Consider the following 14605-nt stretch of genomic DNA (forward strand, 5'->3'; position numbering starts at 1 on the left):
CAGATCAGCAAGCCTGGAGAGGGAGAGCGGGTAGGCGGCGGCGGTGAGCGAGGGCTGGAGCGCTGAGGACCGACGCGCGGCGCGGCTGCCATGGGTGCGCAGTGACCGCTGCTCCTTGCAAACTTCCTTAGCGGCTTGGGGCTCGCTGTCGGTGCGTCTCCACCGTCACCATGAAAGGTAGGGAGGCGGCAGCGGTGGCGGGGCCGAGAGAGCTTCGCGGGTTGCGGGAGGGAGTGAAGGTGCGTCCCTGCGCGAACTTTTTCGGGGTGGGAAGCCGGGTAAGAGCGGGCGCTGGGCTGGTGCGTGCACACTTTGGGCACTTCGGCCTCCGGGGTTGGGCACGGCAGGAGACCCAGAGGTTGGGGTTCGGAAGTGTGCAAGTATTCCCCTTCCCATCGTGTCTCTGCAAAAACAGTTTGAAGCCCTAAGTCGTTGTTTATGGATTCCAGTTTCCAACTTTTTAATTGAAAAAAGATGCCGAGGAGAGTAGAGGTATCATCATTCCCTCGAGTGCTTTCTGCTCTGCGGCGCTCCGCACTCTCCAGGGTCCGCTTTCCTCCCCGGGGTTGCAGTTTCTCCATCCTAGAAGTCGACGTGAGGTCGGCCCGGTGTTTTCTCCTGGACTTGGGGATGTTCTCGGTGCGCCCTCCCTACATCTGGCAATGATTAGGTGCCCGCGGAGTTCAGCTGGCTCGGGAAGTGCGTTTGGCATCTTTCTCCATCAGACCCACTGACTGGAAAATAACTGCCCTCGGTTCCGCGTCCCTTCCATGTGCCCGCCTGTGGAGCTGGTGTGCCCACGTGTGTTCAGGGGTGACACAAACTATCCCACTAATGGTCCCCTGGGCGGTGTCCCCTGCAGGCCGGTTTAGGGAAGTGTCAGATGTGAAGTGCCTTTAAACACAATCACAACGGAAAGGGCTTTGCAGGGCAGCCTTCAGTTTAGTAGAAATAAGAGGATTTGTCAGCAGAACTCTGATTTGTATGTGAGACAAATAATTACAGCGGAGGCATCAAAGGGAGTTGTTTGGTGATGGGCCGGCGTGGTGTAAACACAGGACTCGAGTTCCTAGTTACGTGCTAGGATAACACGTTTAGGTCCCCGCGGGGGCCGCGCTGATGTGAGGGGGCTCAGTGCGAAATGCCTCCGGGCCGCAGTGACCGAGTTTCCAGCCGCCCGCAACCACGCGAAGAGATCGCTTTGACTTGCCAGGGTTGTTGTCTGAGGGAGGCTCCCAGGGAGCCCCACACGCTCCAGAAGTAACTTTTGGGCTCTAAGTTTCTCTGAAGGCAGTTCTCGCTAAACACTCCAGAGCGATAGGTCCTACCACTTACTTTTCCTTCCGAAGCGTTACATCTCCACGTTAGGAGATCCTGGGAGGGAAGACTGAACGCCAGGTAAAGAGTAGTCTGCCCCAAGGGAAGAGAAACAAAAGATATGTTACAATTTTCTGGCTAGAGAATTTCAGAACGCAGTGTGTGTTCCTCCTCTCTCCATCTCAGTTTCTCTTCTCTCATTTGCATATTAGGAAACACGCACTTTCCTTAGCTAGCACTGATTACAGGACCCTTCCAGAAAGGAAAGAGTACACATGGCTGAAAGTTACTCTAGGGCTCAGTTACCCTCATTTTAGCCAAAAGTTAGTTTTCTCGTCGCTGGTCACTGAAGCCAGTAGTTTTTGAACTCTTGGAAAGGTAAACCAGCCACTCGCTCTTGTGGACTCTTAACGCTTTTGACTGGGTAAATGACTTTTTGCTGTTTGGATACTTAAGTGTAATTTCAAATCTGCAATTAAAAAAAAACACCTAAAAATCCTAAACATACTTTTGTGAGATTTACACTGCATTCTGAATCAGCTTAAGAAGGCTCACTGCTTACCCCCTGTGGTCTGGGCACTGCAGAAAGGCCCAAATTACCTCCTGCCCCAGTGGGGGAAGGGAGATCGGAGACTGGCGAATCCCTAGGTAGATTGTCACTCTGAAACCCTTTTTAAAAATGAAATGTCTGTAAGAGTTTTGCTTACCAACTATTGCCATATAGTTTACATTCTGTTGTCTATCTGTTGAGGTAGGTAGCATAGGGGACATTAATAATTTTTAGTACCTAAGTGCCAGATACTAACTATACTGTGTACTCCCCAAGCACTCTGTCAATCAGTCCTCTCAACAACCAACCCTATGAGGTAGGTATTTTAACTCCCATGTTATTTATTTATTTATTTATTTATTTATTTATTTATTTATTTATTTTCAGAGAGAGAGGAAAGGAGGGAGAAAGAGAAGGAAGGAAAAAATCAATGTGAGAGAGAAACACTGATTGGTTGCCTCTTGTACACTTCCTGACCAGGGACCAAACCAGTAACCTAGGCATGTTCCCTGATGGAGAATGGAACTGGTGACCTTATGTTTCATAGGGACTCTCGACCAAATGAGCCACACCAGTCAGGGCTTAATCCCCACATTTTATATGTGGAAACTGAGTCTAGAAGAAATAGGAACTGGCAATGAGCAGGATGGTAGTAGGCCTCTAAAGACAAGCGTTGCCAGTTTCCCTGTATTGCTTAGAATGACCTAGGACACCAGATGTGATAACCCCTCTGGTGTAGACTAGAAGAAGAGAATCTCAAACAACTAAACAGCCAAGTAACCCAAAGTTGGTGCAGCAGCCAGAAAGGGGTGAGGCCAAGAAATTGGACACAAGGCTTCTGAAGCCAACCAAGCACAGAGTGCCACCCTAGCCAAAAGGGTAAGCCACCTTTACCAAGTGGAATTATTTTGATAGTTTGGCATAAATAAACAACCCAAAGATTTCCTTGGGTTTGTGATTGATGTCACAGTTATTAACTCATTATGCTTCAGAAAGGCACTGTTTCATTACACTTTGATTTTCCTAAATGACAGATGTCAATGACAAGCCTTACAAATTTTTAAAATCAAAGTATTAACCTAAAACATTCTTTAGCCAAATAGAAAATTAGTGGACACCTTATAAGTTATAGAAGTTTATTTTCCGAAGCAAAAACTTAGCTCCAGATGCCTTTTTAAGGTATCTATTTGACTTTCTAATTATGATGTTCATACTTTAGGCATGGCCTTTGTAGTAACCCAGACCAGGTAATTCAATATCTGTCATGAGCCACAGCGCCACCTATCTGTTGCATTCAGCAAATATCTGTCTCGGCTCTATTTCCTCCATCCCTGAAGTCACAAGTACCAAAATAATGACATCATTATATATTTTCCAGAAGAAAATTACTTACCCTGTTGCTGCAATATTTGAAGTCTTCTAAGCTGATTAAAACATGAGGTTGGTTTTAATTTACTTCCAATTTCATTTTCAATTAGCTGTACTGCATCGTAAATCCCATAGTTTTGGATACTTACATTTTTTATGAAGGAATCGGACTCCTCTAGAGTTAGGTGTGTCATTACTAAATCACATTGCTGTTTCTGAAAGTTGGTAGTATTGGTGAGTTGCAGTGCAGCAGCACTTTCTGCCTAAGAGACAACTGAAAACAACCACCAGCACACAGGACCACAGAGGTCCAAACCACTGTCATAATTTAACACAGAGAGGAGGTTGGTGCCATCAAAACATAGTGTACAGCTGCTTGTTTTTTTGCTTTTTATGTAAGAATTTCTGAAATCCTCTTTGGCAATAATACTTTCAAAATGCAATAATAAACAGTAGACTTCTACTTCCTGTTATTTTGGTGGGGGGACCCTCTTTCTCCTTGCATTCCCAGTGTCTTTTTGTAAATTTTTTTAAATGACAGTTTATGTTCATTATTATTTTGTATTGGCTTCACATGTAGAGTATAGCACTTAGACAATCATATACTTTACAAAGTGTCCCCCCAATATTTCCAGTACCCACCTGGCACCATACATAGTTATTACATTACTGACTATATTTCCTATGCTGTACTTTACATCCTCATGACTGTTTTGTAACTACCAATTTGTACTTCTTAATGCTTTCACCTTTTCACCGTGTCCTCCAACCTCCCTCCCTGCCCAGTATCTCTTTAAAATTTATTGTCCTTAACTGGGATAAGCAAACAAGTGTGTAAGGGCTGACTGCATTGAACATGGAAAGATTTCATGTTTTCTGAAGGGAAATGGAAACAAAATGAGGCCTTTTCCCCTTCAGTGTTTGGGAATTGGGGCTGCTCTTCGTCTGGAAGGCAAATTTACAATCTAATTATACTTTTAACTTTTCATTAGTTTGGGGATGCTTGACATTCTTAATCTGAGGCTTAATTATTACTAAGTATAGATTCTTTTCTGTGGCCTCCTATGCACTCTCTTAAGATTGTTCCCATGCCCCCCACCTTTCCACGTAACTCATCTACTGATAGTGGTGTAATGGGAAAAGCTGGCAGATAATAGCATTCAAGCTGTATCATTACTAGGTGTCTAATTTTCTGATTAATGCTTATTCTCATTAAAATATTACTTCAAAACAGTTGATACAACTACTGCTGAAGTAAGTTAAGTGGACTTTGAAGTATTAATTTTCAAACAGGAAAATAGACATTCAAGTTTTGTGATAGAAAAAATATGGTTTGCCTTGGGTCAACCCAGCATGTGAGTAATTTCTCAGGGGCTAAAGTCTGGCACACAAATCTACCCATGGTGGGAAGAAGGGGTGGAGCTCCAGGAGAGGAAGCCATGAGGGGTGGCAGAGCCCAGCCTTCCTGCTGTCAGTATATGGTGAGGATGCTTTGGAGCTTCAGCAAGGGCATCAGAGTGAAAAGAACCAAGCAGTTTGCCAGAGGGTGGGGGCAGGGGCGGGTGTGGGATGGCAGGGGAGTGTTCTAGGTCTTTGATGTGGTCATCTGCAGAGAACCTCTACTCCCAACGAAGGGTCAGCTCCACCAAACTGGTTCTGCCCTTTCCGTCTTTTTTTAGTCTGCCACTCTGAAGGCACAGCCTCTCTCAACTCTTAGAGTTCTTGCCTGTGGTCTTGAGGCAGGGAACAGGGTCATGTGTTGGAAGGTAAATGCCAAGGATGACCTTGCTCTGTACCATGGTTTGGGCTTACAAACAACTTTTAAGGTATGACTGATGGGCCACTTAATATCTGCATTTATTATTATTTTTTAAATAATACTAACATTGAGTAGTTGCCATGGCAGGCCTTGTTATTTCCTCTATTTTGTGGACAGGAAAATGTAGGCTCAGAGAGCGTGAGTTACCTGTCTTAGGGCACCCAGCTAGTCACTAGGGAAATTGGTATTCAAACTCAGACAGTCTGACTTAAGAATCCACATGTTACACCTTTAGCCTAGCCTCCTTCCTGGCCACACCTTAATAATTTGCTCAGCACGTGGTGAAGTATCTACTCTGTGCCACACTCTGCTAGCTAGTGAGTGAGTGACTAAGGTAGAGAAGTTCCTACTTTCTGGACTCAAACCTGTAATAACCTGGCATCAAACGTCTGAAGAAAGCCAGCCACTAGAGGAGAATCTAGATGGGAACTCTTGCAAAGGTAAAGCAGATTTCCAGTTCGCTTCCAGGTGTAGTGTTGATTTTCTAGGAGGTTTTGCTCATGGCTGATTGAATGAATGTGGTTGGCTCACTGAAGCCATCAACTCTAAAAGCAACCCCTAGAGGATCCTTGCTGACAGGTTTATAGTGAGACAAGAAACATTGTCAGAAGTGCCATTTTCAAGAATAGACTGAGATTTCAAGAATCACCAATAGGCAATGAGTATAAATAAACAAACAAAATAATGATAAGTAAACATCTCAACCAAGAGATAGGGAGGTATAGGCATTGTTCATAAAAAGTATTTATTTACTGCTGACAAGTACAAAAACCATTCAAAGCTTAAAGGAGGTAACTTTTCATCAAGCAGTTATTTGATTTCTTTAAGTGAATGATATTTGAAGAGCGCAAACTGAATATAGTACATTCAATAGGTCTTGCCAATTGCTTAAGCAACCTTCGTAATTATATAGCAGTGAAAGCCAGTCTAAGCAGAAATTAGTAATCCCAAATTAAGATTCTGAAAAGATCCTAGGAACTCTCTTAACCCCTGAATTTACCATGAATATGCAATCAATACTCTTAACATATAAAATAAATGTGTTTTTCAACATGGGAGAAGGTTTAAAAATTAAATAAACTTACTGGACTTGAATATATTAAATATGACTCCCTATGCTTTCTGAGTGGCTTGGGACTATAACTCCATGTCACATGAAGTCATATTCAGTACCCTAAGAAGCTGAATATTTGACATTCTGCATGAAAAACTACTTGTCATTGGTTCTGTGGAAGTAACCCAACTTGTCTGGGCTTCAGTCACTTCCTTGTGACATAGAAATGTTAGGAAACTAGTTGATATATATATAAAAATGTATTATTCAAAGGTAAAATAGTACAACTTCATAGTTGAGAATACTACTTTAAAATATAACCATTTCATAAAATGTAATTGTATGTACTGATACCAGAAGTTCAATCTGATGATATCAGTGAGACCGTAAGGAGTGTGGGCTCTGAAACCAGAGGGCCTGGAGACCACATGTTATTTACTTAATCACTGGGGCCCCCAGTGTCCTCATCGGTCAAATGGAAGATAACAATGGCACCTACCAGATAGAATAGTTTTGAGATAAAGAGTTAGTGTAGATCAATTGTTTGGAATGGTATCCAGCACTTAATGAGAACTCAAGACCTTTTAGTTGTAATACTGTTATTATAACCTGCTGCTTCCTTCAGACAGTAATATAACTGCCAATTATGAACCATTTGTGTTAAGTTAATCAAGTAATATAGTTTATACCACAAAGGAAAAAGTTCAAAGTGAAGGTAATTTTTAAGTTACAAATGTGTTAAATTAACTTCAGAGACAGGAGGGGGCTGTGTTCTCAATGGGAAGCCAAATTAACTTGGCTGATTCCCAGCTGCCCCCACTGGTGGTGTCCTTTTTGTAATGTAGTCTGAAAATCCAGAAACCATATTTCTAGTGAAGTTTATAGTTACAGTGAAATGGTGCAGTTTTCTCATTTGTTATAGTAGTGATATGAAATTGGTAAATATATGTATATATTTTAATTAATTAATTAATTTTAATATATTTTATTGATTATGCTATTACAGTTGTCCCACTTCCCCCCTTCACTCCCCTCCACCCTGCACACCCCCTCCCACCCACATTTCCCTCCCTTTAGTTCATGTCCATGTGTCATACTTATAGTTCTTTAGCTTCTACATTTCCCATACTACTCTTACCCTCCCCCTGTCTATTTTCTACCTACCATCTATGCTACTTATTCTCTGTATCTTTTCCCCCCTCTCTTCCCCCTCCCACTCCCCAGTTGCTAACTCTCCCTGTGTTCTCCATTTCTGTGGTTCTGTTCCTGTTCTAGTTGTTTGCTTAGTTGGTTTTGGTTTTTGTTTTTTGTTTTAGGTGTGGTTGCTAATAATTATGAGTTTGCTGTCATTTTACTGTACATGTTTTCTATCTTCTTTTTCTTAGATAAGTCCCTTTAACATTTCATATAATAAGGGCTTGGTGATGATGAACTCCTTTAACTTGAACTTATCTGAGAAGCACTTTCTCTGCCCTTCCATTCTAAATGAAAGCTTTGCTGGATAGAGCAATCTTGGATGGAGGTCCTTGCCTTTCATGACTTGGAATACTTCTTTCCAGTCCCTTCTTGCCTGCAAGGTCTCTTTTGAGAAATCAGCTGACATTCTGATGGGAACTCCTTTGTAAGTAACTCTCTCCTATTTTCTTGCTGCTTCTAAGATTCTCTCCTTCATTTTAATCTTGGGTAATGTAGTTGTGATGTGCCTTGGTGTGTTCCTCCTTGGGTCCAACTTCTTGGGACTCTCTGAGCTTCCTGGACTTCCTGAAAATCTATTTCCTTTGCCAGATTGGGGAAGTTCTCCTTTAGTATTTGTTCAAATAACTTTTCCACTTGTTGCTCTTCCTCTTCTCCTTCTGGTACCCCTATAATTCGGATGTTGGAACGTTCAAAGATGTCCTGGAGATTCCTGGAGCCTCTCCTCATTTTTTTGAATTCTTATTTCTTCATTCTTTTCTGTTTGATTGTTCCTTCTTTCTGGTCGACTCCATTGATCTGAGTTCCAGTTTTCTTCCCATCACTATTGGTTCCCTATGCATTTTCCTTCATTTCACTTAGTGTAGCCTTCATTTTTCCATCTAATTTGTGACCAGATTCAACCAATTTTGTCAGCATCCTGATCACCAGTGCTTTGAACTGTGCATCTGATAGGATGGCTATCTATTTGTCGCTCAGTTGTATTTGCTGTGGACCTTTGATCTATTCTTCTGTTTGGGTCATTTTTTTTTATTTTGGTCTTTGTCACGCCTGTTACATAGTGAGGGGCAGAGCCTTAGGTGTTCACCAGTGCAGGCAACCCAGTTGCTGGGTTGTGATGCTGTATGTGGAGGCGGGGTCAGAGAGGAAACAATGGCACCCGCTCTGCTCTCTGTCAGATCCCAGTCTCCTCTGCCACTTCCCCCAAGCAAACTGGGCCCTTGTGGTGCTGATTCCCAGGTGGGTGGGTTTGTGTATGTTCTAGGACCCTGTGGGTCTCTCCAACAAACTCTCCTGTGAGGCTGAGAGTTTTTCCCGGCACCTCAACCCCCACAGGTGGGTTGAAAAATCAGTGGTTTGAGGCTTTATTTCTCCCGCGCTGGGGTCCTGGAGTGTGGGTCTGTTTCGCTCCGCAGTTTCGCCTGGTTTATCTGTGTGCGAATGTAAGACCACCTGATTTGCCAGCTGCCTTGTGTGCCACACCTCTCCACAACCCGCTGCCTCGCTGGGTCCACCAGCTGCTGCCTTGAGCGCCACGGGTCAGTCAGCCACCGCTTTGCTGCGACCCCTCTCTGCCCAGCTGCCCAACTCCACCCCTCCTACCAGTTTAACTGAATGTATCTACTTTAACTCCTTGGTTGTCAGACTTCCATACAGTTCAATTTTCTGTCAGTACTGGTTGTTTTTTTGTTTCTAAATTCTTGTTGTCCTTATTATGGTTGTGAGAGGCGGCACAGTGCATCTACCTATGCCTCCATCTTGGCCGGATGTCCTCTAAAATTGGTAAATATATGTAAAAACACTTACTATAGCTAGGAACACTAAATTTCCAAGAATACTATTATTCATGTGGCTGCTGGTAATGGTATAATATTTTTAAAGATTTGGATCTCAAATCCAGTGTCCATTTTCTATATAGTAAGAATATGACATCAAGGAATTAAAAGATAAAACAAATATGTCTCTAAATAAATATTAGGGCAGGTTATGTGTATGTATTTTTTAACCACATGACATCATGTCTATTTAATTGGTAGTGTGAATTTTCCATTAAACTGTCATATTTCTATTTCATTTATTATTTACAATTGGGTCACCAAGTCCTAATTAGCTTTTATTTATTCTTTATTTAGTATATTATTTAAATATCTTAAATGTTCAATATGTATATAGCCTTTGTCCTGAAGGAGCTTGCAAGCTGGTAGGCAGAATAAGACAGGCATAAACAGCTGGAATCCAAAAGAAAGGTCAAATGTGCCTTATCTAAATGAAGTTCAGACAAGTGTCACAGGAGGAACCAGGAGGAGAGGGCAACCGGGTTGAAAACAAGGTTATTTTCATTTGGAGGGGAGATTTGAGCCGATTCATTAACTTGAATTGCATTTCATATTTTAAGTTACATTACTCTAATAGTAATTTAATAGTCTTTATAGAGGCAAATGGTGCATCAGAGCCACACTGAAACTGTCAAGTATGACATCTCAGCGTGGGAAATGAGAGAAAATCCAATTCAGGGTGTTCACACACTTTGTCTCCTAAGCTTTATTTTGGTCCCTCATTTGTAATTAATTACAGTATATTGCTTGGGCATATTTGTTTGGGTAAACTAAATGTAAAGTTAATTGATTTCAAGACAAAATAGATGTATAAGTTGTTTTTTTTTTTAAACAAAGACCACTTATTTTTTCTGTGCCTCCAGAGAAGTGGATGGCATCAGTTTTTCTTATTAAATGATTCGCATATTTAAGTCCCTTCCAGGGCCTTTATATAATAAAGTTTGAGGTGGGTAGTCAGGCCCTCATCCTGACTCTCTTGTTATTAACCTGACCAGCATAACTGGGTAAGAAGGTCCTTTGCTGAAGAAAGGGAGGCACATCACCTCCCCCGTAGTCACACATGAATGATGGATGTGGAGGTCAAGGGTTTGAGTGCCATATTTGTTTCTTTTTAAGTTGTTGAAGTTGGCTGCTGCTGGAAATCTTGTATAGTACCCACTACCAATTCAAGAGTAAAAGTAACAAAAAATTCTCCTCAATTTACATGGACCGTTACAGAAGGGAAAATGTAGAGTATCTCTTTTTATCCTAAAAGCAAGAATCTGCTATTTTTACAAGCTTCAGAATTATAAATTGTGCCAGAATATGGAGTCATTTTATGTGTTTATAATTTTGACTCATACAAATTATATCATTGAACCAAAAAGTAATCCCATTAGAAAACATGAAAGTCAGCAGCTGAGTAATCAAAAATAAGTCTCTTGTAATATTTGAAATAATCTACAAGTATTCAAATAGCTACAAATTCCTTATACATTTGGAGTAGGGTAGGGGGCAGATTTGTAGCTGTTGAATGGAAGACAGATCTAATTACACCATCAAAAATATCCCGAACCTCTGACATTTTATTGCATTGCACTGAGCTCATTCACTGGCAGAATACTTAACGACTATGACCTACAGAATAGGGCAACGTGAAGTTTTACATTTGTAAAGCTATAAAACCAGGGCAGATATTATCCATACTACTCTTAGGGTTAAATCAAGGTTAAAGTATGCCTGTCTTCAATTTTTACAGTCTCCAGTACATTGAAATACATTTTTTCAACATTAAGTAGATATTTCAGTGTCAATTAGCTACAGCCCAAATCGCACCCACCCGACCTATTTCTCTCTCCCTGCTGTTGCCCTCCCTGAAATGCTAACTTCAGACTGGAGCTTCATGTCTTTTGAAACTGGATGACTAAAGTAATCTCTACCCAAAACTAAAGCTATCCCATATTTCACAAACATTCAAGTCCTGGTATATTTATTTTGGACCTCAAAGAATGGTAGCTGCCATCACTACCTGAAGTTAAGGGTCCTCTGCTGCTTAACTTCAAAGAAACCCCCTCATATTTATGAAGCATCAGTATGTATCAGGTGCTTCCCACTTACTAGTTCATTTTTCCCTCCCAATGATGTGTGATAGGAATTATTGGTCCCATCCTATAGGAGACTGAGTGGAAGATATGAGCTTATGTTGTCAGTATAGGGTAGAGCCAGTCTTCAAACCCAGATCTTTAATTCCAAAGCCCAGGCTTTACCATTACCTCAGCCTCTGGCCTCAGGAGAAAAGCCCTCCAAAATAGCACAGCAGTATCTGAAATTTCTAGCAACCCAATGACACATGGTAGAAGCCACAATTCCCACAGATAGCCATGTGAAAGCAGTTCCATGGAGCATTGGCCAGTGGGGGATGGCTGTAAACTCAGGGGTCCAGATCGCAGTGAGCATTTGGTCCCAGAGGTTCAGGGGCACCTTCTCACCTCTTCAGCCTGTAGGCTTGCCGCAATAGGTGGTGATGGTGGGGACACACGGAGGCAGCTTGCAGGAGTGCTCATAGCAGAGGATGTTAACTAGCTGGTTGGAAGCAATTACATATTTGAACAGGGGGTGTGACTGTACTATTTTGTTCTAACAATGATGACTATACAAGAGCTAGGGCTGCATCAAGGTAGAAACAGTACGGAGTAGCTATTGGATACACTCACATGGATGGCAGCACTGAGCTTAGCTTGGAAAAGAGTCTATATCCAGCCTAGCCTCTGTCCATAGTCCTTCAGCCTGGCTCCTGAAAACATTCTGAACTTGTTCTGTTCAATGTGGCCTTTATCAGAACCTAACTTTGTGCCAGGTATTTAAGGCTGCATGTCCCAACTTTTTATTCTGTTGCCTCAGGTTGAATTCTGCACACTGGCCCTTTGGACAGCAGGGTACCTTTTTCTGGTCATTAGCATCATTTGAACCTAGATGGTGTTCTTTATCTTACCGTATATCTTCTGTTACATTCCCTTGTTTTGTTTGCTTTACTTTATTAATGCTAGAGTTTCACTGAGTTTAAAGAGTCAAATAATATCACAGGTTCATTATGAAAAACAGCAGTTTCCTGCCCAGCCCATCATTTCATCATTTTCCATTGAGAACATTTTAGCATTTTTTTTGGCATTTACTTTTCTTTCAGTTATCCACTGATTCCTGATAAACCACCCCCAAATCCTGTGGCTTAAAACAACAGCTATGTATTTATTCATGGTTTCTCAATTACAGTCAGGCTTGGTAGCATGGCTGCTCTCTACTTCCCATGGGGTTGGCCAGGCTGGACAGCCTCACTGCCATGGCTGCAGCATCAACAAGGTGGATGGGATGGCTGAGTGCTCACTAGTCCTTTTCTGCTTCCTTTCATAGTCCCTCATCCTCCACGGATCCTCTCTCTCCAGGTAGCCTCTAGTCTAGCAGGGTAGTTGTACTTTTCACATGGCAGCTGCATGCCAAGGGGGTGCAAAACAGAAACTGAAAGGCCACTAAGGCATAGGCCCAAAGGTCGCTCACTTCAGACACATTCTATCAACCAAAGCAAGTTACAGGGCCCTTCCAGAATAAAGAGGAGTAGAAAGGGACTTGGAGGTAGAGGGATGGGAAGAATTGTTGGTAGCCCATTATGCTGGTAGCTTTTTATGCAGATGTTTTCCTGTATCATGGACCCATAAGTGACATGCTTATGGTACTCTTCTTTATTACTAGTATTTTGGCTTTAGCATTATATATTGCCTTCCCTTTAGAGCAGATGAAGATTTAATCCTTTTACCCTCCATCTAATAGCCTTCATGGACACCTTTTGCCTTTCATCATCCCAACATAGTTGTGCCCCAATCTTGATTAGATCAATATTTGGTGTTTGCATTATTACAATGGTGTAAATGCTCTTCACAGCTGATTCATATTCTTTCCTGTGTAACATTGTTTCCCCTGGAGTTAATAATCCTCTCATTTTGTTTGTTTAGCTTCTTCCTGTGTATATACACATCATCATTCATCCCCAAGGTCTCTTTCACTTTCCTAAATCTCTATAAAATGTATTCAGACATATTAGATATACTCTAATTTTTATCTTCTTCATGAGATCTTTCCTGGAGCCTTCTGACCTACTCAGGATTAGCTGTGAAGGTTAGGTTAGGGTGTATACATGTACACACACACATCTTTCTGGATTTGTTCCTGCTGTAGTGGAATGCATTCTCCAATAACTGCCTGAAAACAGTGTGAATGACAGGTCCATTTTTGGGAATCTGTAAGTCTGTAAATGTCTTTCTGTTACCTCCTCATTTAAATGATTTCTGTGTTGGAAATAATTTAGCCTTAGGGACTTCTGGCCAAGATGGAGGCGTAGGTAGACACACTGTGCCCCCTCTCACAACCAAACAAAGACAACAACAATTTAGAAATAAAATAACAACCAGAACTGACAGAAAATTGAACTGTATGGAAGTCGGACAACCAAGAAGTTAAAATAGACACATTTGTCCAGACTGGTAGGTGGGGCGAAGTCGGACACCCAGGCAGAAAAGGGTCTTGGCACAAAAAGCTGTGGCACCAGGCACACAAGGCACCCCGGCAGTAGTGGGTGGACCCTGGGCACACAGGCGGCAGCTGGCAGGCCCCAGACCCCAGGCGTGGGGTGGCAACAGGCAGACCCAGCAGGGCAGCAATTGTGAAGCCAGGCACTGAACTCAAGGCGGCTGACTGACGAGCTGGTCCCACATTCACGTGCTGATAAACCAGGCAAAACTGGGGAGCAAGACAGACAGCACAACACAGGGTTCCAGTACTGGGAAATAAGGTCTTGAAACACTGATTGAAACCACCTGTGGGGGTTGAGGTGCAGGGAGAGACTCCCAAGCTAACAGAAGAGTTCATTGGAGTGACCCACAGGGTCCTAGAACATACACAAACCCACCCACCTGGGAATCAGCACCACAAGGGCCCAGTTTGCTTGGGGGAAGTGGCAGAGGAGACTGGGATCTGACAGAGAGCAGAGCGGGTGCCATTGTTTCCTCTCTGACCCCGCCTCCACATACAGCATCACAACCCAGCAACTGGGTTGCCTGCACTGGTGAACACCTAAGGCTCTGCCCCTCACTATGTAACAGGCGTGACAAAGACCAAAATAAAAAAAAATGACCCAAACAGAAGAATAGATCAAAGGTCCACAGCAAATACAACTAAGCGACAAATAGATAGCCATCCTATCAGATGCACAGTTCAAAGCACTGGTGATCAGGATGCTGACAAAATTGGTTGAATCTGGTCACAAATTAGATGGAAAAATGAAGGCTACACTAAGTGAAATGAAGGAAAATGCATAGGGAACCAATAGTGATGGGAAGAAAACTGGAACTCAGATCAATGGAGTCGACCAGAAAGAAGGAACAATCAAACAGAAAAGAATGAAGAAATAAGAATTCAAAAAAATGAGGAGAGGCTCCAGG

General features: G+C 42.4%; 1 protein-coding gene across 1 annotated transcript in view; it reads left to right on the forward strand.

The window, feature by feature from the left end:
- COLEC12 (collectin subfamily member 12) overlaps positions 1-14605 on the forward strand; it is a 206216-nt gene continuing 191611 nt past the window's right edge. The window contains exon 1 of the mRNA XM_045850214.1: positions 1-177. Coding sequence (XP_045706170.1) covers positions 171-177 — 7 coding nt within the window. The 5' untranslated portion in view covers positions 1-170. The remainder of the gene's footprint in view (positions 178-14605) is intronic.

Source organism: Phyllostomus hastatus, unplaced genomic scaffold, assembly GCF_019186645.2.
Source record: "Phyllostomus hastatus isolate PE091 unplaced genomic scaffold, TTU_PhHast_1.1 phas_contig_80, whole genome shotgun sequence".
NCBI lineage: Eukaryota > Metazoa > Chordata > Mammalia > Chiroptera > Phyllostomidae > Phyllostomus > Phyllostomus hastatus.